The 27271-nt window shown below is 38.6% G+C and overlaps 1 protein-coding gene across 1 annotated transcript in view; it reads right to left on the bottom strand.

Moving 5' to 3' along the window:
- Positions 1 to 2300: 2300 nt before the first annotated feature.
- Positions 2301 to 27271, bottom strand: part of snta1 (syntrophin, alpha 1) — a 31046-nt gene continuing 6075 nt past the window's right edge. Inside the window, exons 2-8 of the mRNA XM_086293496.1 lie at positions 26538 to 26723; positions 7354 to 7549; positions 6887 to 7076; positions 6661 to 6791; positions 6074 to 6270; positions 4654 to 4841; positions 2301 to 4265 (exon numbers count right to left, since the gene is read on the bottom strand). Of these exons, the coding sequence (XP_086149622.1) occupies positions 4173 to 4265; positions 4654 to 4841; positions 6074 to 6270; positions 6661 to 6791; positions 6887 to 7076; positions 7354 to 7549; positions 26538 to 26723 (1181 nt within the window). The 3' untranslated portion in view covers positions 2301 to 4172. The remainder of the gene's footprint in view (positions 4266 to 4653; positions 4842 to 6073; positions 6271 to 6660; positions 6792 to 6886; positions 7077 to 7353; positions 7550 to 26537; positions 26724 to 27271) is intronic.

Raw genomic sequence — 27271 nt, 5'->3', positions numbered from 1 at the left:
AAGAAAGACTCAAATACACGAATGAAGAATCCATATCTTCAACAGAAGATGGAAACCAAAAACCAAACCAGGGAGATGACACATAATGCCTTTGAATAAAAAAAAATCCAGTGTAATAGCATCTTATTCAGCGTTGCATAATGTGTACTTTACCAGATATTTCAACATATTACAACCTATCCAACCTATCCAAAATAAAAAAGTTAAATATATTTTAAATAAATAACACTTTATTTGAAATTGTAGCACAAAAAACTTGTCCTAAACGTTCCAACTCTTTAGTAGAAGATGGCGATCAAATCAATTTTTGTGTTTTATTTACCATGCAACATTTTTTTTTATATAATCACAGTTATAATAATTTTTATTTCATTTATTTTCCAAAGTCATGATCTGCCTCTTCTTTCTGTCTTTGGGGTTAGTGTACACATTCATACAAGCACCCTGATGCCAAAGCAGATAGGAAGCTAATTTAGAGATTTCTTCTTGTATGTCATTTCTGCCTTTCCAGACTTCATCGGGGAAAAAAAAGGTATGACATGAGTGTGTTTATCTAGTACAACATGTTCTTTTAGCTTCTCGTGCTACTCAAATTGTAATTCCCAACAATTTTTCTAATTTCTAAGCGTCCTTACATTTGTATTGATCAAAATATATTCACAGAACTCGATCCTCCTCTTCAGCAGCATCTGAGAGCCTGACTGACAATTTTAACAGCAGCAACCATAATGGAAGAGGTGAACAGAGCTCTCTGCCGTTGCCATGGTAACGTCTAAACAAGAGGGGTGAGCGCTGAAAGGGGAGGAAGGGAGAAGATATGATCAAATGTGAACACTCTATTGTGATTTAATATACAACTCCCAGTTTGTTAATACTAGAGTCTGCCATTTCTATGTGCTGTTCCGAAACACTCAGATTCAAAGCTGTGTTTAAAAGGCCATATGCACACACACACACACGCACGCACACATTAACAGACTGACAGTTTGTCCACTAAAAACAGCATCTGGGCCTCACTGATAACGCTCCTTAATGACAGTAAAAATACAGGAGAGTGGACTGTTTGCTTGCTCTTCTTATAATGGCTAGCAGCAGGCCTAACTGTCTCCATCACACACCCTGCTGACTTAAGTATCTCATCATCATCATCTTTGCTCTTCCCATTCTACAGATCTGTCTGGACTTAATAAAACTGTCAGACCACCAACTGGGACTGTTAAATAAAGACAGCACAAGGCTAGATCCGCTGTCTGAATCTGCTCGGTGGAACGGCTCGTTAAAGACCATGAGATATAAAACACGCAGCTGAATATATCAAGTGATTTGGGGCTGACTAAAAGGAGTCTGGCTTAAGAGGGATTTAGAGAGATGATGTGGGTCACAATGTAGACACATTAACCTCACATGGTTGTTTTGGCCATCAACTAACTTATTTACACATCCAGCCAAGCCATTAAGAGTCAAGCTGCTGGATACTTGATGGACATGAGGCCAGTATTTACAGTACTTTAGCTCAGTTTCCTCTGCGTTGTCCTCTTCTCCAAAAAGCATATAAAGCCACATTTTATATGCTTTTTGATTTGCTTTACTTGCTAAGCTTCTGTCAATAGTCCTGTCTACAAATTTGAATACAATAAAAAAAACAAAAAAACAAAAATAGTGGTATTACCTAAAACAAATGTTCTCCTGGAAAGGCTGAAAAGAGTTAAGAATTTGTCGTAAGCTGAAAAATGAAATTCACATTAAAGTATCCTTAACTGCACTTGCTTGAACGTCTGCTTGAGGCTTGCTCAACATGCCGGATAGAGCCCATACTTCAATTTTAAAGAGACATGCTAATTACATGTCTTTACACGTTAATGAAACATGTTTACACTCCAAAAAATATTATTATCATATTAGGTTCCACCATCAGATTCACCGCTTGTTGTGCCATCTTGGGGGGTTTTTTGCAACCAAGAAATTGCTCATCTCAAAGTCTATGGGTTAAACTTACCTATGGTAATATACATCTTTAGTGGGCAGGGCCACTTTGACACTTGCAAAAAAAGACAGCCACCACAGATGGTGGCTGTTTGCTAGGATTAGCTTCTGCTAATTTTGAATCAGTGGTGTGCTATTTGGTCCCCGGCCAGTATAAAGAAACGTGTGCTCTAATTGATGAATCTATGTATTTATTAATGTATGGATAATTAGTACAGCTTTAACCAAGTTTACATAATAAATGTAGATAATATTTCTTTTGTTTTTAGAGAATTATAATAGTAGTAATAGTATAATAATCAAGCACAAGCAAGGTAAACAATAAAAGTTAAAGTTTATTACATGTTTATATACAAACAACCCTGCAAGGCACACATTTGTTTAAATAAGAATATACAATACATTTTATTCTTGAAAGCAAACAATTTTAGTTGTGTACATATATATATATGTATATATATATATGTTAATAGAAGTCTGTTTAGTGTTCAAAGAAGAAAGAAGGCCCCAAATTGCAGATGTCCAGTCAGCACAGATAACAACACAAAAGTGACCAACATAACAGTTCCATATACTTTCTTAGGTTCTTAAACAAAAAAATACAAAAACATTGAAAAGACCGTGGTAAAACTTTCCAAGCCTGCACTTGCCCTCTGTATTAAGAATATAGTACTTAACAAAGACATTAACTCATAAAGTAAGAGTTAAACTCCATATCCATAGAGAAGTATAGTTAAGCTGGCTGTATGTCATCTATAAATGATAATGAAAACCTTTGTCAGTGCTGTGAAACACAGGATATTTTTTTATTAGATTGTTTATGTTACTGACAAAAAAGACTGATTAAGGCCATTGATACTTAAGACACACTGCTTAGCAAATTTATTACACGACCTGTCATAAAAACAAGAAAACACAAATATCTGTCAAAAATGTGTTTAAAAATGATATTGCTAATTATTAGTCAAGAAACAAACCAAATACCTAAATCTGTGCTGGCACACTGACCCTCTCTCAGAAATTAGAAGTTTATCAAGCATAACGTTCAACCACTAAGATTTTTGTTTTTCTGTTGAGAAATCCAAGTAAATAACTGTGATTTGGCATGTTAATCAAAAATAATAATGCGCTTTTGCACTTTTTCAACTTTTTTATGAATAGTAACTTTGAAAATTCATGAATAACACATATGATATTGTAGCATTATAAATATTTTGATTAGAGAACTTATTGGTGGATTAACCATTACGGAAGCATAAAACACGATTTTGGTAAATATCAAAACTGTTAATTCAGGGAAGCTGTGGCATAAACCTTACATCAGGTGATGGTCTAATAAAATTGTTAAGCACTGCAGGTTTGTATTTGGTATGAATATTTTGTGGTTTAAACACAAAAAAATAGCATTTTTAAATATATGGTTTTACTTTTTGTAGAAAAAGGTGAAATGAAAGTTGTATTTCAGCTAGACTGAAAAATCTATTTTACTTTTCTTTTGGAGGTCGTCTTAAAACGCATGAAAAATTTCAGGGTATTGGCAAGAATCCACATGAACAGCATATCATAATAGCTCCATTCTGTACATTGTTCAGTACAGACTATTGATTATGTAGCGATCAGCCGTGACATCCTGTCACTCCATTCGAGCTGCCTTTATGAAAATGTTTGTCCAACATCAATCAGGACTTTTGTGAAATAACTTTTGTTATTCACAACAAAATGATTTTGTTCACAGCACATAAAGCAAAGATTGAAAGATGAAAAGATTCTCAAGACAAAGGCCCATCTTGACTTATGAAATAAAGATAAACAATGTGATGACAAAAAACTAATGTCTGGGGCTTTAAGCTTAGAAACATTAAGATACAGGCAGTCGTACTCGTACAGTTTGTCATCACAAAGTGTCATGACATACTGTGACAGATTTGACAGATGCAAGCTCCCTTAAGTGGCTACTGACTTGCACCAACGTTTTACCTTACAAATACAAGTTCAACAAACAACCATCGTTGCATTGCTGCAGTTCATTCCATAGAAGGATCAGGAGATGCCTGACCAAAGATGATTTTTAGAGGCTTAGGAAGGCTTGTCAGCATTATTCCCAAGCCTCCCATCGTCTGGAGTTTCAGAGTTCCCAGGCTGTACCATAAATTTTATTGAATATTCCTATTGTGACGTTCCGGCCTTTATCATGCCAAGAGACCAAGTCGCTTGACCTTAGCAGACAGGAAAGAGTGGATTATGAAGACTAAGGTCTTAGGGCAACAATGCAGGTCCAGTTGCTGTAAGAAGATACAGATATGTAAAAAAGAAACATGATTAAATGAAGGAAATCCATATCATTTTGCTTTTTTTAAACATTTCTATAAATGCATAACAAGCAGGTCAACCCATCTGAATCGGAATTATCTGAATAACTTACAGAGTGAAATATGATTTGTAACTGTCTGAGAGGGAGCATGTAATGTTTTTTTTCTTAAATGTCAAAGAGATGGCTAACACACAAGCTTAGGTAGAAATCAAATTTAGTCAAGTTCACCATCTGTCTAACAAGTGAGCACTCAGCACTCAGAGTAATGGTGCTAATGATTTTACTGATGCATTATTGCCCTGAAATGTCACATATTTCACTTCAAGTCAAAATTGAACAGAAAACAGGGGAAAACTTACTATCTCAGCCTCGGGACCTCCAAAATCAAGGAACATCATCCGAACGCCGTCGTCTGAGGACATTCTGAGGCGCTCAAAAGGCTGCTGGAGGAGAACATTCTTCCTGACACCCATTTCTTCGGTGAACAGTGTGAAACCGTCATCGATGTGAACTCCCAGCATGCACTCTTTCCCATTCCAACTGCAGACTGCCAAAGCAGAAAAAGCAGTGCTTATGTGGCGTAAAGGTCAAGTAATGATTTATTTGTGATTTCATTAGTAGTATCATTCAGTATTGATACAGGGCTACAGAATGCACTTTACTAAATGTGACACTGAAAAGACAGAGATGCAGTTTAAATAGTTTTTGCTGTAAGAAAACAAAATTGTTCCAAATTTTAGTTTAGTAAAAGAAAGTTAGAATTAGTTTCACATATTGGAATTAAAAGAACCATTTTTAGTTTATACTGGAAAGTTTTTGCATCATTTTATTCCACCAGCAGAGGGCAATGTGAAACCTTTACTACACAGCAAGGTTTTACACCGCATGGCACTTGTCTCAGAAAGTAGGACTACTCTGAGCAGTAAATCCAGCTGTAAAGCTGTAGGGGGTTTTACTCAGTCTAGATGTAAGCAAAGAGCTAAGACTTTATATACTACAATACATACGACAAAATGCTTTGTCTTCCCTCAAGCTCCTTATAAAAATCCATTGCAAGAAAGTTTGGTTTCTAAAAACCCAAATCTTTTATTAAAATGAAACCAGAAGAATTGTGCAAAGATTAGGGACGTTCTACAAAGGGGTACAGCGTGCAGATCACTGTGTAAAGAACAATAAATCGCACTAATCCTGCTTTGTGAGACGAGCCTCTGTTTTAAACTGGAATGTTTGTGTGTGTCTGTTGAACAGAACCAAGTCTTAAGCCCAAGCAGGAATTGTTTGGTTGAAATAGATTTGAGGTATATTTGTAGACATGATTCAAATGTCTGAATCAGTCCCTGAAAAAAAGTCATGTTGTACTCCTAGTTGGATAGTATTTTGACTTTCAGAAGGCTCCATTTTTATTCCTCTTCAGCTTCCACCTCTAACAAAACCTTGTTTATTTCTGAAAATCGGTTCGGATACGGAAATGTTACCTGCCATTACAGGTAAATTCTTCTTAAAATATTGTTTAGTTCAGGTTAACAATGATTACAAACCAGTGTTTCTGATAGTAATGGGGGGGGGGACCCAAAACCAAAAAACTCTTACCCTAACTTACAGCATACAGACGCTGCTAACTGAATTACATAATTCATGTGTACTCTAGTATAGAACTGACATCACCATTTGGTATTTAACATGTAGTGGGCTTTTCTCTTAATACATCTGAATTTCAGATTTATTCGTAAAAGAACTGTAAATGAACCAAAAACTGAAGAATCTTTTCTATCTCTGTACCCGTGGTGACCTCCTTGGTAAGCTCAGCAGCATTGTGGCAACCCTCCACCAGCAGATGAGTCCAGGTCGACAGCTCCTTAGCAGAATCCACCCTAAAAACATGTGTCTCCACGCCTTGCTTTGTGCCTGAACGTAGGCCAAATGACAGCTCAGAATCCAAGACTGGAGAGCTTTTTCCTGGACCAGAGTGGACCAGTCTGAGAAAGGAGGGTGTGGGGTAGGTGAAAGAGTGGGGAAAAAAAGTGTATGAGAAAGATGATAATGAAGACTTATAGAAAATAATGTGGCCATAAGAGCAAATGATGTTGCAGACAAACTGCTACAGGGCTACAGAGGAGAGAAAAAACAGAGGAAAAACCCATGACTCATAGGTTCTGTTTCCACATGAATATGATGTTATTTGGCAAAACGTCCAACAGTCCAGCTATGGAAAGAGTGAGCATGTGTTCTCTGGGCTAAATCAAGCCAGAGGAAGGCCTGAGCCGAACAGCTTCTGAGACTCCATCGTTATGTGAATGCGTTGATATAAGAAAGAGAGCGAAAGCACAAGTGTCATGTTATGTAGCGTGTGCTGTAAGGGTGGAAACCTGGTGGTGATGAGCGGGTGGCTCTTTGTCGGATTGTTGAGGCTCTCTTTGCTTTCAGGACACGAGGGATACAAGAGCAGGTCCTTGTCAGTCAGCACAGCCAGTACGGGTTTCTCTGGACCCTGAGATACCTGCGCACGTTGAAATTTCTATCAAAACTTCAGAAATATTTTAAACTTTCTATTAGGCTGCAGATCAGTTTAACCATTGCTCCCCCCCCCAATACCTGCTCTGTAATCCAGCCCAGATGTTTGACTTCCATGCCAGGCTGCATGCTCCTCATCTCCTCCTTCACTCGTGGTAAAAGGCTGGCAGCACCAGCCTGGATGGCATTGTACCAGGATTGGGCCATGGCAGGGTCTTTTGCCCTCAGGAACACAGAGTTCTTTTTGTTGGATGAAATCACCTCAAAATACCTGGCAAATGAGATGACAGAAAAAGAGAATGATGCCAGAAGAAAAACATAAAAGAGGTGGGAAAAAGCTGTTAGAGGAATTAAAAAGACATGGCAAAGTGACTAAAGCTTAAGGGTGAGGAGGAAGTTTCAGATTTTAACAAAGAGAATGTGAAAAAGACACACGAAGAAGTCCCTTTTACAAAGCCATATCATTTTCATGTGTCAGATATTTTTTATCCAAATGCATAAACTGTATGAAATATTACATAAATCGCTGAAGCTTTAACATGTAATACCTGTTTTCTGTGTCTGGAGGGCACTGTTTTCGTGACACCTGGCACATCTTCAGCGGGATGCTCCGGGGCTCCTTCACCTCAGCAGGGGAGAGCTCAGTGCCCCTTTGAGGTGTGGAAGGGGGAGAATCCCACGGGAGACCTGCTCCAGGGGACCCAGAGCTTTTAAAGAAGGCAGACATCTCCTTGATGTACTTCACTGAAGCAGAGTGGGAGGGTGTGGGAGATAAGAGAAAAGGCAGAAGAAGTAAAAGAGGACAGAGAAGAGAAAGAGAGAAAAAATGTAAAAATGAAGCCTCCAGGTTTGGAGATGAGTTGAAAGCTGTAACACTTAAGAACTGCTTCAAAGTGGTGCAGAAATCAACGCACAGTACAAAGAGCTCTATGTCACAAAAGTTCTCCCATACAGAGCCTATGATGTTTATGTTGCATTTCTGTTGTAGGTAGTTGATTCTGGCATGTCTTTAGCAGCCACTGGTGCCATAGAGAAGATGTAATCTGACACTCATATCTCACTCGTGTTTCACATGTCATTCTGGTGCTCCAGCACAAGGATTATCAGTAGTGACCGTTACGGCGTCTCTGTTTGTGCTACTAACAGTGGCATTCTTAGTGCCAATATCAGTTTACCTGTTATTTCCTCAAAAGCTTGTTAAGCCCTGGAAAAACCTAGGTGCACTTGAAAAAGTCATGTATTTATAAGCTTGCCAAGGTCCAAAATGTGGGACTATTTAGAAAAACGCAACAGAAAATAAAGATGAAAAACAGAAAACAAAATATACATTCCATCCATCTCAGGGTCATGAAGGACCAGAGCCTATTGAAGGTGAGATATACTCTGGACAGGTCGTCATCACAGGGCCGACACATATACACAGAAAACCATTTACAAGTAACCTCACATTCACACCTGCAGCCAGCTTTTTAGCAACAGATGTCTTTGGATTCTACCCAGAGAGCTGTCCACTGCTCTACCCTCTCTAACAACAATAATAACAACAGTAAAAATAATTTGAAAGTTATTGACACACTGGTGTGAATATACATGTGTGTCTTTGTGTATCTAAGTGTGTGTTTTCAAGATGACTATCTTTTTGTGGTTTGAAGGACCACATGGAGGTGAAACATCATGAAACATGATGACATCACCGAACTATCAGTGTGACCGAGGATTCAACAGCAGTATCCAACAGCTTACTTTGATGAATATGGCTTTTGATATATATAGATCAGTAACCCCGACCCATTAACAGTTAGGACTGGCTAAACTGATTGTGAAGCACTCTGTTACTGGTCATATGGTTGAGTTTCCAAACCACAATGTTTGAGGAAAGAGTAAAGCACAGCAAGAAATACAATGGTAACTACTGATCAAAGTCTAGCTAAGAAACCCTGTCAACTGATGGATGTAAAGGCACAGGAAATCCTTGTAAATAACAAAGATATTCTCAGGGATCAAGAAAAACAGAGACATGAGTTAGACGGAGAAGCTTATGCAGCGCATAAAACTTGAAAATCTATTAAAGGTTTATTGATGCGACATTGTTTGAAAGAGAGACGTCTCCCCGGGCCAGGAGCGCTCCAAGGTTGACTACAGATGTGTCAACCTGTACTACTTCTACTGAAGTCTGGACTCTTGGGGACAGGGGAAGAAAACAGGTAGGCTTTCACAGTGTTGAAAGCTGATTAGCATTCATCTGACCATATGTGCTGGGAATGCAGTTCTGTTCATTGCACTGGAAGGCCAGTTTTCTTCTTCCGACAAGCCATCACAATTCTGACACCATATGTTGTGGAGTTCTTTCTTGCAAATGCCTAAGAAGTTAGAAAAACACGGCCCGAGGTGCTTCGTCATAAGGACTTCCAGTTCTGTATGGTGCATGACTGACACAATAGTGTCAGGACTTTCACATTAATACAACGGGAGGTTAAGAAGTGCAAAAACACACATCCATCCATCTATCCACCCATGTTCAGAAGTGTGCTAAAAACATATTTATGAGATCTTTATGCTGTCCCGTAAGTTAAAGACAGATTTGTCTCCTAATAGCCAATGTCAGTGTCAGAGGTACATCTGAGGGGGAAGTTCCCAGTTTAAATTTGAAGAAAGAAGCTGTGGCTCATGGTCAGCATCTTAAACCCAAGGCTATGGGGGTGCCCATAATTTTTGGTGGATATAATTAAGTGTTATGAAATTGTTACTGTATCTTATTCTGTACACATATCTTTTTAAACGCAGTTTTACCACTCACACACCCAAGCTCAGATACCTAAACACACCACCACAGATGGAGTCCTCTGCTGCAGTCCAAAAGGCTGTGTATGGCTTTAACAGCAGTAGCCACTGCTGGAGTAAAAATAGCCCAGAGGACGTGGCAAAGCAGTAGGTTTAAGGCAAAGCTTTGGTTTCACATGGGAAGTGTGAAGTGCTCTGTACAAGAGGCATGTAGCCAGAGGGCAAGCAGAAGAGTCATAGCACAGGACAGCAGGAACGAGAGAGGAGGCTTTTACTTTTCCCAAAATAGAGATCCTGCCAGATACACACAGCCTTCCACTTATTTAGCTTCCAAGCATCAACTCTCTAACAGTGCACGTTTTATTTGCCAATTTAGGGAATGTTTACAAATTTTCACTCTTATGGAAAATTGCTACATTGCTACAACTGTGTGCTTTTAAAGTAACTGCAAGTATCCAAACGTGAGTAGTGTGCAGAATATTGTCAAACTGTCACATAGTACGAAGCAAGAAACCTGCATGAGCAACATTTATGTAAAACATGACTAAGGTTCTTTTTCAGACGTGCTGCTATGAGCATTTAGGGATTACAGTGCATGTGTGAAGAAGTCTTAAGATGCTCCAGCAAAGGGCATGACCTAAATTCTGAATAATTCTCAGAATAATTTTCTCTGCACCTCTTTGTTTGCAAACTAATTTTCCATACTTTTCAAAAGTAGTGTGGATCAATAGTAATGTTTTGGATCTAAAACCTGTCTGCGATGTTTCCCTTTTCTCTCTCTACAGAGATGAAGTCAATTCCTTTGAAATTTTGTTAAAGATTTGCTGCAAAAATCTTAAAAGATTAAGATTGAGGAGTACAAATTTTCTCTCAGCAGTCTGCATGGAGAGTTTCCTTGAATACACATTTGTGACTCAGACACAAAATTTACACAAAAACGTTTTCACACACTTGCACCTGGGTACACATGTAGTAGCGAGTTTTTTTAATACTTAATAGTGCCATTCTTTGTAAACCTCAGAGATAGTTGTGTAAGAAAATCTCAGTAGTTCAACCGGCTACTTCAGCAAATGCATTTTATGGAACTCACACAACATTTTTTGGTTTACGGGTTGGTTACAACCAGTGTTTTTTCACTTCCTATTTTACCTTAAAATCTCTCATAGCTATTCCTGTCTGTTTTTAGCATCGCCTGTGTTTTATTATCCCATCATTTCTCCTATCTTAGCTCTCCAGACTTCATCCAAACACCTACTGCTCTGAAGTCAGCAAAGTATGCTGACTTCAGAGATTAATAAATGTAAAAATTGCCTATACTTAGTATTTTTCAGCAGAATTTTATATTGCCTTGCAATGTAACATAATTACTGAATCTTCGAGCCTCATAAGTGTGTAGCTTTTAAGAAGGGTTTCAAACTTATTACAAAAACAAAGAACCACCAAGTGACAAAAATATTCCATATACAGAGCGGGTAGTAATTTCCTCCCAAACTCATGTAAACTGGTTAAAAGAGTGTTTGCCTGCTTCAGCAGACCATTTGAACTGATGTGAAATGTGAGCTGTCAATAAGCGACCACAACAACAGAAAACATTTCCATGCTAAGAAAGCTGCTAAAGTTTTTCAACCCTGATTTTATATACTTACTGGCTTTTTTAATTCAAATTTGGCAATGTGGTTGATAGCGCCCATTTCTATCGTGTGACAAACTCAGAGCACATATCTAATACTGCTTTACATGGACTACATGGTCTGTGGATGTCAGTATAGTGCAGCCAAATGACACTTCAGTGACATCTGTCTAATAAGAAGGCCTCAGTTACACAAAAAGCACAATTTCAATAACAACAGATTCTTCAAAAACACTTTAAGAGAATATAAGGAGAGCGAACATAGTCGTGGCTAGAGGTGCTAATATCTAGCACATAAACATATTTCTATTCTCGGTGGGCATTACTCTTTATTATGTAAGGGTGAGATTATGTCTCTGGTGCTGCACAAACTGCACAGCAGAATAGGTTGGGAGAAAGCAGCAACTATAGAGATGTTTACTTCTGTAAAGAGGCTTTTATAATCTCCCCAAATAACAATCTCGATGTGATAGCTTTTAAACATAGTGCCGTATTAAAAAGAGAGGTGAGACGATAAGAAAGATGGAGAACTGAAAGGGGTGTAAAATGGAACGAACAACATAGAAAAGAGAAAGGCAGCAGGAAAAATGAAGATTGGGAGCAAGAAAGGAGAATATGAACGAGCGAGACAGGCAATACAGGGAGAGTGAATATACAGCTTAGCTCAGCCAGAAATGTTGCCATGAATACCAGTGGCGGCTCATTCAATACAGGGCTAAAATTAGCTGAGATGGCACTGTTATTACTTTAGCTTATCTGGCAGCCAGTGAAACTACTTTTGTAGTGTGTGCGTGTCTGTGTGAGAGAGAGTTATGTGTGGGAGTAAGTGTGCGCATGTGAGGAGGTTCTTTGCTTCTTCTGCAGGATCTGCCACTAAGCTTTTCATGGTAAACTCGTCACTTTTACATTGAACCTAACAACTCCTAGCCTGACACTTTCAGTCAGCTGAGTTCCAGCACAGTTTGCTTAACCGTAACTTGGACATTACAAACTGCCAAATAACACTTTAACTTGTTCGAACTCTAAACAGCCAGACCTCATTATTATGCTGATTACCTAATATACACAGAAACCATCACATATATCATTAACCCATCACTGCTAATGCTTGTCTGAAGCCATCCATACCCAGGAGGAGCATATCAGGAGGCCAGCAGCTTAAGAAGTTAGGCATGAGCTGACATGTTTTCAGACTTGGCACTTATAAACTGAAACTGGACCAAACAATACACTAAAGCTAAATACCAGCCCTTCGTCCGCTTGCCACTGGTTACTGTGGGAGCAGCTGGAATGTGACTGGGGAGTTGCTGACCTCAGAAGCATGTTGTTGCCTCTGTAAACTATGTCAAGCAAAGAATGTCCCAATGTTACACCTCAGGGGAACAATGTTATGGGTGAAAACAACGTCATAAATTACTGTATAAAAAAGTGAAACATGTTCAGTACATAGAGGTCAATTGAGGCAAAACAAAAAAAAGAAGAAGAAAAAAACAGGTTTGCAATAATCAATTATACAAAAATGTGGAGTTCATGTTTCGCAAAATGTAAGATGTGGACTATTCAAGAGACGATGAAAGTGGACATCAAACAAATGAAAGATTTAGCAAAAACTCAAGACTGCAAAAAGGAAAATGTTACAGATACATTATGAGCTCATTTCGGTCCATTTCATGTTCTGTCACTATGTAATGGTTTCATTCTGTGTTCAAACATCACCTTTTCATGTGTGAAGTTTGCTTTTATTTCCCAATGGAAAAGAAAACACGTTTGTTTTTTTCAGCACTTCTCTTAAACTTGTAAACAGCAAGATTCTGGGCTGGACTAATGCTAAACAGTCACCACTGCTGCAGAGACAGAACAACTGATTGATTGACCACTATTGATAATCAGGCTGAATGGCTTGTGACTAAATTTCATCATAGAACACAGGTATGGTTAAAAGTCAGATATGTTATGTTATATATATATATACATATATTTCTTTCAAACTTTCAGTAGACGTATTGAAGTTTGGTTGACATTTTACACACAAACATTGTTCTGTGCTTGTAAATAAAGGCTTAATCTAACAAATACGTCAATGGTGATGTTCATGCTTGGTATGTGAAACTTTGTTTTTTAATAGGTTTATAGGTTTGTTTTGTTGTTTTTGAATTTAACCACAACACAGAACTGAATAAGTGAAAGAAGATGGATGGATGGATGTATGGATGGTCTACAGGGACAGGGAAGCTAAAAAAGACAGGAGCTAAAATGTCTAGTTTCACAAGGGAATGCTTTAAGACAACTGCAAATTATGCAATTGCAGAAGTGATTGTGCTGGAAGTGAGCACAATAGGAACTCCTTTAAAATAAATACTCGTTACTAATCAAAATCAGTCTAAAAAAAGTTAATGATCAGGATTAGGCTTCGATTTACCAAAACCACAAGTGGGGTTTGTGAACATTTTGAGGCGTATGGTACACATACAAGGAAGAGGAAAAACACTCTCGTCAGAGCCTTTTCTTATTGATCCCTAATTTTGTGGGCTGTTAAATGCCAGCTTTACTGTATGTGTCCCTATTCTATCACTGATTAATGTGCATCTCCTTCTGGTCAATTACCTGGGTCTATATGATTTAGATAGGTCTGTCATTCCTATAGCCCATTTCATTAAAATCATGGATACATGCCAACTTTGGGAGGTGTTAGGTATGACATAAGTGAGAGAGAGAGAGCGAGAGAGAAAGCAGAACACAGTGAAACTTTTAAATGAACTCACATGCTGCCAAAGAGATTTGATTACTTTGCATAGTGTGTCAGGAGAGTTAATTATCCTAATTCAACAAAGTGAAAGTGGAGGAAACTTGAACTGGATCTGGCAGAACACAAGAACAGAGTAGAAGGGATGCTTGGTGGCAAATGTTCACTATTCTTTTGCTTATGATTGCTGCCTAAAAGGCAAAAGACTCATCGATTTATAAAGTATACACAAACTATTTTTCCACCTCAAATGTGCAATTTTAGCTTCCAACGATTACAAAAACACATTTATTGAGAATAATATAAGTAAATATCGCCCACTCCATCCCCAGCATGGCTAAGGGGCACAATGCTGTGAGACAGTTCAGTGGAATTTAAACCTGTAGTGAAGTAAGAGACTGACACAAAGAGTGGGCCACCAATTTAACAGGGGCCTAGAATCGGGGCAGAGGGTTCAGAGAGGGCTTGTTAAGTAAACTTGATGACACTGAGGGAGAAAGGGCCTGTTGGAGATTTGTGATTTAATAAAGCTATGTTATTTAACTGGTTAATCCATTCCCTTGCTGAGTGTAAGCACAATGTCCTTACGGGCCAGCAGCTCTGAAGGAAAAAGGACCCAAGCTTTGTGTCCACAGCGTTAGAGGTTTCATGGCAGGGTTACTCACAGAGATTCAGAACAATCCACATAACACCACACATTACCACAGAACTACACTACTACTGATGTCTGATCGCATCCAGTCTGTTAGACTCCTCAGCCATTTCTAACACTCGCTGCAAGAGAGAAATATAATAATGGACAGTGGCAGCAAGTTTGCAGCACTGAGAAGGGTCGTTTATATTTATTTGCATTTCATAAAGCAGTCTTAGTGGAGTCATCTTAGCGATGCTGAATTAGCATTTATATTTCTGTACTAAAATTCTTTGTCACTTTTACATAACTACTAAGAACAGAAGCAGGACGAAAGAAAAGTTATTGTGACATCACATTATCATATTTAATGCATGTGCCACGTAAGCATTTAAAGATTTGGGGGACTAGATAGGTGCAATTTATTCTTCAGAAAGTGCCAAATAATAATCAACAGCAAACACACCTTCTCGTGTCCTAGTAAGATCTAACAGCTGTGTATTAGCCAGGTTAAAAGGAAAGGAATCATGATCACAGTAATAATTATACTGGCATAAGAAACCAGTCTGTTTGCTGAATACAGACCTTAAGAACACATCAGTGTTACAAACTATATACATTCATAGAAAACACACACACACACACTCAGTTCTGACACTATTTGGGTGATTATAGCTTCAATTCCAAAGATTCACTTTGAGCAAAGATGCACCAATCAACAAACCAGGGACTGAAATCAGCCAATTTTCAGTTTTCTCGTGGGTGTACAGCAACTCGCTTTCAGTTAATTATTTGTAGTTCTTTCCACTACCACAGCACTTTACTTTCAGTTGTTTCAGTGAGAGAATCCTGCAATTTACTGCAATACTGTTAAGTTTAATAATTTATTTTTTTTATGAAAGTAATAGTCTGCATTGAACAAAGGTTGCCCACATATGCTGTCAGTTGTACCCCTTAGAAAGAGAACTGGAATTATCAGAAATCTTTATCTTCATCTATCTTTATCAATATAGAACCATAAATTATTCTCCAGTTAGGAGAGAAGTAGTTTTAGGGACACACGTTCCAGATGAAGGAACAAAACTGAACATTCCAAACAACGGGACCATCCTGCATCTGCTGCCACCCACCAGATGAATACATTACCTCAAACACAGAAATACAGACGATCGCTTTGCTGACTGGACTGACACAGCTCAGCCACGACCACCTGAGAATTTGCAGTCGGGACGTGTTAATTAAGAAAATCTCACCTGCCTCCCTCACTACCTTTCTAGCATGTCCTAAAAAACACACAGGTCAATCTCTGGATCAGGGAAAGGGAAAAGAATCATGTGTGAGTGCTAACTCATGTGAAAGTACAGTCTATTTACAGATTATATCATGTGTGAATAGATAAGAGGGCTAAGACATATGCTGCTTCAGTAACAGAATCTCAACTTGTACAGAAGCTTTTTCAGACAAGGAATGAATAATCTTAGCCAGCAGCATGCTGTGTCCCAATGAGAAGCTTAAAACTTTACTCTCCACAGTCATTATGTTCCATAAATCACTCGCCTAACCCTACTTAAATCAATACAGTAAGATAGAGCAAGAATATATATCTCTGCTGGCCTTGCTTAAAAAGACTATATGGTATGTATCTCCCTTTGAGGGGCTATATTCACACATGTCCTTGAAGAGCTTGATTTGTAGATATGAAATATGATTTTAGCCCTCAAAGCAAAATGTAGCTCAGTCTGGTCCTCATTATTCTTCTAAAAGCGACTGAGCTCTTCATTTTGTAGCCAAAGAAGTGACTACTTACAAAACCAGAGCTAGAGTGGCTATTACATACTCTTTAACAGGAACCCAGTTAAAGGTCAACAAAAAATCTTCTACGTAGCGTGCCGTATAAATGCTCTCAGTTTGATCAGTTGTGGCCCTGCTGTTTGTAAAGCACCAGTTGTGGCATTTATTGATTTCCATACAGGCAGGAAATCGCAGAAGGAAAGACTCTAGTTGAAAATACACAATGTTATTGTGAATGCTAGTACAAGAACCAATCATATATTGGATTTTTATCATTGAGCCAAATACACAATATATTGCATGCTTACACTAATTTTTAATTTGATAAAAAAAGTATTAGAAAAATATATGCATTTAAATTCACAGATATGGAATAAGAACCTTCATTCACTCATTAAATAAAATGAAACAGTGTTTGCAACACACAGGAATTTCTGTGTGCATGGTGTGATCTGAAGTGTTGCCAAATCATACAATACAAGCCTATGTTGAGGACCCATATTACTCCTCGGAAATGTATTGTAAGGGTTAAACTGAATAGTCACATTTCAGCAAGAGAAAATGTTTTATCTTGAGGTTATATGCACAGTACTCCAGAAACCCAGTAAAAGGTAACTGCTCAAATGAACTTAACTTAATGTGTAGCATCAGAGGGAGGGAGGAGTGAGCACAGTGGTTTGCACTTTGTTTTAATTTGCCTCTGGTGTTGGATCAGTTATGAACCAAATTGATCTGTTAACAGGAAACGTCTCATATGTCTGTTAAAACACAGCTTTTACTGACATCGTGTAAGCATGTTAATAGCTGAATGCTACAATATGTGACTGAAAAACAAACAACGATGAATGCAGTTCCACATGTGGCACAGAGTATATTCATTAACACACGGACAGCTTGAGATTACACTGTAAACAATGTTTTGCTACACACAGATACACAAGTATCTCTGTGTAAAGACACACAGGTATTACCTCAGAGATTTCAGGGTTATATTGTGAAACTGTTTGTAACAGGTTTTGCAATGCGGCTCTGCTCTGGATAAATCCCGGGCTCTGCCTGATTCTCACATTCCAGGACCTCGCTCGCTGTCCTGAACAATTTCTAAGAGAACGTTTTGCCTTTTTTTTATCAGAAACATGTTGATTCTCCTTCAGCTTTCTTTCATTTATCTGAATTGTGACACTGTTTTCAAAGAGAAGCACAAATACATGAAACCTTGGCTTGCAATGTATTATTTCTGTTAGAACATGCCTCACATTCCCTCATCAGATTATTTTTAGCAGCTAATTTGCGCAGCTCTTGGTAGAATGCTTCTTATTATTAAAATGAAATGACTGCGTCTTTGTACTGTACATAAATTAGCGCATTGTTAGTAGATCACGCGCAGAACTCCCCTTCGAAGTCTGTCCTATTTTGATTTTTATCACTTTGAATGATGTATATTTAGTTCTTCGAACGAATTAAGAAGGATATAAACGTATTTTTGTACATTCAGGATTTTAATTTGTTGTCAGGACTTCCTCCACCTCTGCAGTCCATCTCTTGCTTCTGCCTTTTACAATCCGCAAGGTCAAATATTAACAACAATACTCAACATGTGAGGTTTACTCCATAAAATTATTATATGGATACACTTCTTCAATTGACACATATTGCACAAACCGGGAATACAAACTCGCCATATAATGTAAGGGAACTCTCCATCATAAATTTTAATATACATAGAGAGAAAGAGGCCTGAGTTGCGTGAATGTGCGAGAGCGAGACATCGGAGAGATTAAGTTTGGAGTTAGCTCTAGTTGAGAATGCTGACAAAGCATCCTTCAGCTAACACTTATCACAAACACAAATGAACCTCTTCAAATCAAGTCTCACCTCAGGCTGAAACACATTACCGTTTGTGCATATTGGATGTTCACAATCTGACAGCTTCATAGCAAGTATTAATACCCTTAGGTCTGGGGGGATGATGGAGCCACATTTATTAAATACAGTCAAATGTGCACACACTGTGTTCACTGAGTCTTCATCTTAAGAGACATAATGATTCAGATTCAAAATACAGCCTGCATGAAAGGCACAGCCTGAACAGCGTAGCAACACATGACTCAACACAAGCCGTCACTGATAGTTATCTCTTGGTCCCTGGCACATGTGATACATGTGTAGCCATTTACACAGCATCACACTGTGCAACTGGCTACACAGTGTGGCTAAAAATTAACAACTGATGGGAAATGCACAGAAGGTGCTGGCTAGCAGTTACAGTTCAGAAAAAACATGCACATCGACCGTTGTTCAGTATACTGGAAATGGTTCACAATAGCCTGCCATCAATGATGATGTTTAAATCAGGACAAATCTGCAAAGTTGACTAAATGTGTGACACCCAGGAATTTGAGTGTCTATGTTTGTGGGTGTGTGTGTGTGTTTGCAGCACTCTACTTGCACTCCCGTGGGCAGACAATCCACAGTGTGTTGACAAAGCCAACTCAAACATCACACAGCCAAGAGTCAGGGCAAGGCCACAAAAAAACATCTATAAAAGATGTTTTAAACCTACGCAGACCGAACATGTCCTATTTGGCAAAGCATCTTACTGACATATTTCAAAGAATTTAAAGGAACAAAAAGTTACCAAATGTGGGAGATTACATAATTATAAATTAGTATAATCTAGTATCTCCTCCATTTAACACTGGAGGAAAAGCTGTATGCACCACAGAAAGGTCTGTCTAAGAGAGACAGTCTCACATCCAGCTAATTTAGAATTGCCACTTAACCTTACTTGCAAGTTCTTGGGCTGCAAGCCACCTTGAAACCCTGAATCGGGTAAGTGGTTAAGAAAATATATGCAATTAAGAAACCTAATCATGCAACTTATCACAAGGTTTGAAAAGTAATTTTTTTGTACGTGTCATCAAGTTTAGCAATGCTGTACTTTTTTTCTAAACAGCCTACGAGAATAAGAAATTAAGATTTGTTTTAACCTGACGTTTCACATCTCATACAAGAAACTTCTTCAATTCTAATTTGTTTTAACCACATCTCACTTTTGAAACTGACACACTTTTCTCTAACAGGAATAAATGGGAACAAAGTCAATAAATAATTCTAACTAACCAACCTCCCAGCAGGGATAACAGACATTAGGATGCTTTATACAACTAACAGGACATGTCCAAAACATATACCATTCCTGCTAAAATAATTTTAGACAAAGGAAAGACTGCAACTATAGAGCTTCCATAACTAAGCCTATTTAATCCCTGACTATGCGTGCACTGGGCCAGAGAACAGCTACCCTAATGAAAAAGACAGGACAGAGAGAACTGCAAGCGTCCTGAGAAATGGGCAAAAGAAACTCTGTGATTCTCTGTGTCTTAAGCTCTTTGTCTCATTCCATCCCTCATTCTCCCTCTGTACACATAATCACACAAACACACAGAATCTCCAACTCTGCTGAACATCAGGTTGACATTAAGCACAAACACAAGCACAAACCTTTGAATCACACCATGACCAAAATGTACTTTTTATATGCACCTTTAAACATTGAACATTTCAGCAATTTAAGACTACAGACAAGCACATCTTGTATAGGTAATATTATTTCTATACTCTGGTATAGAATTTTTAAAATTCTTTTCTTAGCTACTTTAGATATTTCTCCTTTGTCCAAATAAGCACAATACACTGAAGACCCCTGAGGAGAATCTGTATGCTTTTGAGGACATACTGTAAGTATGCTGTAAGACCATTCATGTTTTTCCTTATTTAAATGAGGAAATGATCACATCTCTCATCATTCTGCTTTATGGCCAAATGTATTAAATGGGGCAAAGTAGCGTAAGGTTGCAGACACACAGAAAAAATGTGCAGGTGGAAGCTGAATTCTTTATTTATAAACAAATACATAAGCATTTCATTTGAATAATGACCAACACATTCTACCAAGAAGAGTGCACACTCATCAGAAAGGAGCACCCAATGAGCAAGCAAGTAATCTGCCAAGGAAGGTGGTACAGTGTAAGCATAGGTGTTAGGCATGTGTTTCTCTCCAGAAACAGCATGGCAATCCAGATCAATGAGCAGCAGTTGAAGCAGAACTGATACGCTTTTGATGGAAAGGGAAATTCTCTTTTAGAAATTACTGGGGACTGTGTGGGGTCTTCCAGGGTAAGACAGCCATTCTCTGGATAAATATTGCAGCTCAGGTAGAGCACTGGATTTATCCTAACAATAAAGCTGCAATATTGCAAACATTTTTATCATATAAACCTGCAATCTGTGTGTGCTAAAGCTGTAGGATGTGTCAAAGAACACCAAACATTACTGATCTTGCCCCATGCATGTGTTAATGACGGAATGATCTTTGCTGAGATTTTGCGGAACACGAAAGTGACCGACGTTCCAGAATACGGCAGGAAAAACTGAATTTTTTGTCAGCCGTAGCAAGGGAGAGCAATTCAGGTATGAATAGCAATACAGAGCAGTGCTTATTTTTTCCGTTCATTGACAGAGCCTGATCTATGATCTATTTATGGCTTATTTATTGAGTCAAAAATACACAGTGGCATTACAGATCAAAAGTTTACAGTTTTACTACTGTTTATGTTCACTGCTGCAATTTCTAACTCAGGGTATGCCGACCTGCTCCAACTTTTTAGTGGGAAATCTGGGTTGAAAAGGCATTCCTCAAAAAAAATCCAAATGGGAACTCAAAATTTTAACTTTGGACTTTTTCAGGAACCCACCATAATCCAACACTCACTATACATTGCTTTATTTTGACATATATATCCATATAGCATGTCGCAGATGTGATAACAGAGTTAAGTTACGAAACAAGAAATGAAAAAATCTGTTGGCGATGTTGCAGAGCTTCCTATGTACGCTGCTGAATGACGACACACAGATGTTTCATTGTGACAAAAAACATAAAACAAAAAAAAGAAAATACAAAATTGTTTTAATACTGACTCTCAGTATCTTGATAACGTCAAATGTTAATAAGAACAGTAAAGTTCTATACTGTTTCATCAGAAGACCTGTATTATTGGAGCTCTGCTCTAATCATTCAGGATAAGGACTCCATGACAAACTGCAGGAAGGAGCCAAAGGATACCACACTCAAAGCTTTGAGCAATCCACCTCAGTTATGTGGTCATTCTGATAACATCTCCCACAGTCATTCCAAATAAACTCTTAGTGGCAAACATCAAAGCAATATCAGGCATCTGTTTTTGTCATTTAACAACTGTTAATGACACACAACTTGCATTGAATTGCCTACCACAAACCTTCGGTAAATCACATTCGTATTATTAGTTTAAATAATCCCCACTTGAAATTTTATGCTCTAAAATGAAAACTATCTGTCTTTTATCTTCTCCTTCAGTTGCAAAATTGATACTCGACCTCTTTGATAAATCTCCATCTTTACTACTACACTAGAAAGTGTTGACTGTCGAGAGCAACTCCAGCTAATTCGGCAGTTTTGTGACCATTAATTATCTTTAGCGCCTGTTTATTTGGCTTAACTGTGACACTTTACTTGGCCTAGCCATTGCTGGCTCTGTCCTGATGGACTTCAGACATGGGTTGCAGGCATGACTAGACTTTACCAAACGAGGTATAAAAAACAATTACGAAAGCTCAAAATAAATGTAATCCTGTGTACTTGTTTTCTGAGTTTAACCTTCTACTGCAGGAGCTCATGTCTGCACAGATACTAAGCAGCCTTCCACCTTGTTCATCACGGGAGCTCTCACTGTGGTGTGTTACATTCTTTCCCGTACAATAAAAAAAAACTTAAACTTGACTCCTGGGATACCTTGGAAACATGGACAGCATGTACCCACCCCCAACCCACCCCTTCACATTCACACTTGCCTCAATGTCCTGACCTGTCCTTTGCAGCCTCTTTATCCTCCCTTCCTCTGTGTGTGTGTGTGTGTGTGTGTGTGTGTGTGTTTATGTGATAGTGGAAATTTGTGTTCTATGTGGCACTATAGTTTCTTTGTTTGTGTCCTTTTAGTCAAACCTTGGTTGCCCAGGGAACAATTCTCCCACCAAACTATTCCAACCCTCCACCCGGTATTGCGCGCTCTCTCTCTCTCACAGACTCACACACGCACATGAACTCACACACCTACACACACGAAGTTTTATAACTCTGTGCATGTACATAGTGGAGTGGATGCGCACATTGTCTTGGCTGGCGAGCTGGCTGCAACGGCAGATGCATTTTCAGTAAGAGTCCAAATTAAGAATGGATAGAAACACAGCAGTAATGACAAACTGCTGCTCATTCATTTGTCATTTATGGAAACATCACAGTTGTACACCTTCACTTCATCAAACAATGCCTAATTGGTCCATGATGTTTTCACAGTTAACATTTTACAAAACTCATATATAAATCTCATCATTCCTCCTGATCCTAAGCCTAAAAGTTGTTGCTGTGACTGGAAAATGTGAAAAGAACAGGTTGTGATGCAGCAGAAGCACACACACAGGTAAAGACACCGCATGTTCGCACACTCACACATAAGCAGTCAGGCCATAAATGTCGCTGTGAAGAAATGCTGGCAGCTGTGCTTTTATGGCTTCATCTGGCCTGTTATATTTATCTGATACCCCCACCCTCACCCCCCACCCCATGTGCTATCTTTCTCATACACATCCATTGATATTCCATCAACAATATAATATAAGGGCCACAAGTAAGGTGAAGAAAGCTAGCTCTAATTGTTTTTCGCCAAAAAAATAAAAACACAGAATATTCACAAATTCCTATTTACAGTGAGAGGCTTTACGCACCTTCATGGTCACACCTGGGAGCTGCCCACTGTTGCCCTTTTCCTGTACTATTGGCTGCTAAGCAACTGTGTGGCCTATTTAAAATCATGTGACTCATTATAAATCGATAAAGTAAACACTGGTAAAATCATACCCAGCTGTGCCACATATGTGCCGCTGGAAATGCTTAACCCCTCACAAAACTGGTTCTAATGAGCAATTTTCCTGTTTTTAATGTTCTAATTTTATGCACACAGACAATTCTTAAGAAAAACCTTAAGCTAGCACATCATTAAAGAAAAACCTAGTGTCCTTGAAGCCTTTGATTATACTGCTAAAGCAGACCTTGACATTAATACCCTACATGTGCTGCTGTAGCAATCAAATTGCATTAATCTGAGCGGGCAGATATGTGTTTAATACAAAATATTTTATCACTTGACTTTCAAAAGAGTTGGAAAGGAAAAAAAATCCCAGCAAAGGTACAGAATGCTAACCAGGTGTCTAATATGCCTTAACTCCTGTAAATGTTGTGAAAGGGTTTATCTGACAGATTCAAGTGTTACTGTTCATATAGTCAAGATATTTTAATATGATGGAGGCCGTTTCTCCTTGATCTCAGTCAAGGCCGTCTGTGTTATGAATTTAACAGAGCGCTGAAAACTGCCGTGAGCACAGCAGTGGTGTGTGTTTGTTGCTGTGCACATGTAAAAGAGAGTGCTACCCTGACCTTTAACACCAGAGTGGTGCCAAAAAGGAGCTTGCTTCTCACTGTGTTTGTGAGTATCTTGACAAAATGCCAAAACCAAAATAAGCACTGTACATGAACTTTATGTCATCGGTATTTTCAAGCATTATCATGATACAGAATAGTCCTGAAATAAAGGTGCAATCTTGAAAATTACAGCAGGAAAAAAAAACAAAAAACACACAACCCTAAAGATGTTTTCTTTTATTCCCGTAAAATGCTCACAAGATTTCCACTACAGATATGCATCCTGAAGTCCAGTCATCTCCTGGTCAGACAGACATACATCAGCAGAACATCAAAAATGTGCATGCACACATACCCCTCAGTGAGCCTCTGAGCCTCTTTTGCCTCCTCACTCCTCTATCGGGCCCTCAGGGGGGAGGGAAACCCATGAAATGATTCCTGACATGTCAGATCACACAGCAGCACCGGTTGAGCTGTCTGATATCAACACTTTTCTGCCTGACTGTGGACAAGTAAGACAGGGGGATTTGCAATGATTTCCCCTGGCTATAGCGCTACTTGTATCTCCTGTGCTGACTTAAGTTGCTGAAGCTGCCCTACTGTGCCAGTTAACCCTGAGAAATTCTGTGTCATAGAAAAATAGCGATTCAATAACCTGTGTCAAACTTCAAATTCTGTTTTTTTAGGATAGAAAATACATAATTATTAAATTTGTATCTAAAAAAACCTACTAGGTTTTCATCTGGAAGACGAGAAGCATCGTCACTGAATAATATCAACTCGAACCAACCACTGTCCTTTCTGTGTCAGCTTGGCAGGAGATGCCAAATTCCTGTCGAGCAATCATTTAGAAAGAGAAAAGAGTGTTTTTAATCCTTTCCCCCTGTCTTCACAATTAAAATTCACATCTCAGATTCACCTTGTTGTGTTACACCCACTGGCAGACTGTCACATTTACATCCATGCATGAACATACCCTGAAAGAATATACTGAGAGTGAAATAGAGAATGACTGAGATATTGTACATTTGCTGCAGCATCTCACACAAATGAGTGAGCATAAAAGGACGGGAATACACCTTCTGACTCCACCACAAAGCTTCCTATGCAAAGCCAGCCGGATCCCATGAGTTTGGGATCTAACTTCGTATCAGTGTCAAAACGGTTTAATATTATCGAAAGACGGTTCATTAGCATACTGGGGTGCTCACAGGTGTGAGCCCTAACAGTATTCTTAAATAGTGAGGCTTTTCCTCTCGCTGTTTGAGTTCAACTCATTATTTGGATGTTTCCGGTGAAGTCAGATCAAAGTTTTGATTAAATGAAGCGTCTCTCCCGGCTCGTCATTTTTCACCCTCGAGGAAGACTGAATCAGGTCTGGAAAAATCTATAAAGAATATCAAGGTATCAAACATTCTCATTATTTTTACCTATGTATCTATTTGGAGCTGTGGGGTGCACAGAGGGTGGATGAGATATAAGAACTTACGTACTTTAACCCTTTAAGACCTACCATAGAACCAAGTTCGCCAGAGCTTATATTATATTTTTACATGCTGTGGAGCCATTTTTGGGAGCATTTCAAGTTGCTATACATCAATACAACCATTATAGCCCAAACTTTAATAATATGTCTGCATTAGGTGCATAGTAATTACATAAATTGCAAAAAAGTGCAATAAACTACAAAACAATTGAAAATCGTTTTTGTTTTTTTAACATATATTTCTAGTTAGAGAAATTTAAGAGGCTTATCCCTCAAAACTGTAAATACAAAAAAGTTACACAAACTAGTTTCCCACCACAGGAAATTTATTTTGAGTGTCTTCATAGTTTTATTTTTGAAATACACCAATTTTTATATACTGCAGGAAAAACGAAAATAAATATTATAGTGCAAATTTGCAAAATAACAGCATATGCATCAAAATAAACTATTTCCAGCAGTGCAATAGGAGTCCTAAGCATCCCAGAAACGACACAGAAAGTCATAAACTCAAACATAACTTTTTAAAACACATAACAAGTAAAACACAAGCTCATAAGGCCCCGATCGTAAAAAACTACATTTCCGCAAAATGACGTCACTTCCGGTTTCGGGCAGGTCATGCGGTCATGTGATAGTTCGCGCTGATGGACGTAGGAAGTGTTACAAACAGCTGATGGATCGGCGAAGCGTGTTTCTGGAATATCATGTTTTTGTTGCTGCAAGTGATTTTTATGCAGTTTTTGCAAAGCTATATGTGGAAGGAAACTGACCTAGGACAAGCTGATGGCATAAGATGTAAGTACAACTCCTCCAGTTTCATATGCAAAAAAAATTATTGCGCTAGCTTACTTGGTTGCAGAGCTACCGGGATTTAAAAATAGTTACGCAAAACAGAGCGTGCCCGCTCCGATCGGCTGTAAAGGGTTAATACCCTGAGGACTATATCATTTGGCAATACGAGGAGTTTTTCTTCTTTGCATGTTTTGTAATTAACTTCTAATATCCTGTCACTTTTTAGAGCATCTGAACAGCAAAGCGGGCGCACAACAGGAAGAACAATAAAAGAAAGACTGAATTGGACAAAGAAGAAAATGTCAGAGTCACAGGATGTACTCTAATTGTTTTTGGCTAAATGAAAACTATCTTACCTTCAAGGATGACTTCTTTCCCGGTTTTTTTTAACGCTTGCACAGCCTCGTCATGCGTGGCCTCTCGTAAGTCGTAACCATTGACAGAGAGTATGGCATCACCAACATAAAGGGCCTCGGTCTGGTCAGCAGCCAGGCCTTTAAAAATTTTGGAGATGAGGATTGGCATCTTGTTTTCCTTGCCACCTGCATGATCAGACAAGAAAATCAAGTTAAAAATCATGTGGAAAAATCCAACTTTTACCACTAATTAGCTTCACAAAGCAGTTTGGTAGTTCCTATTTGAACGGCCTATTGGCAGTATATAAAGCAAATCAAATTATATGTTTTCTTGGACGCTGGTAAATAAAGCACTGATAAAAATGCCCTTAAATTCACTGTGACTTCACACCAGAAGGTATAAGTTAGAGCTGAGTCATAAAACTAAAAAAGTGTGTGGCTGGTTGGTAGTTATAAATATGAAATAAACAGTTTCTGTCCCTTATCACCTTAACATTAGTCACCTAAACTGCAGTTAAACGAGCACATAAAAACTGATGGAGACAGTGATCGGCCTACTGTACTATGGTCTGTGTCTCCGACTCTCCCTCCCTTTGTCTCTTTGTCACACAATGAAGGTCAACTAGTAAGCTGATGGATGCGCTGTAACTCTTGTGGTGGGCTTCCGCACTTCATGTGAAATATCATCGTTAATGTCAGCTTAAAGCTGGACTTTGGCCTTCAGGCTAGTGAGA

This window comes from Aulonocara sp. 'chitande type north' Nkhata Bay, linkage group LG5 (genome assembly GCF_057382095.1).
Source record: "Aulonocara sp. 'chitande type north' Nkhata Bay isolate Kocher_YH1m ecotype deep benthic linkage group LG5, A_spYH_male_GT1.1, whole genome shotgun sequence".
NCBI classification, from domain to species: Eukaryota; Metazoa; Chordata; class Actinopteri; order Cichliformes; family Cichlidae; genus Aulonocara; species Aulonocara sp. 'chitande type north' Nkhata Bay.
The sequence above is the reverse complement of the archived record's forward strand: the minus strand, read 5'-3'. Positions and strand labels throughout refer to the sequence as shown.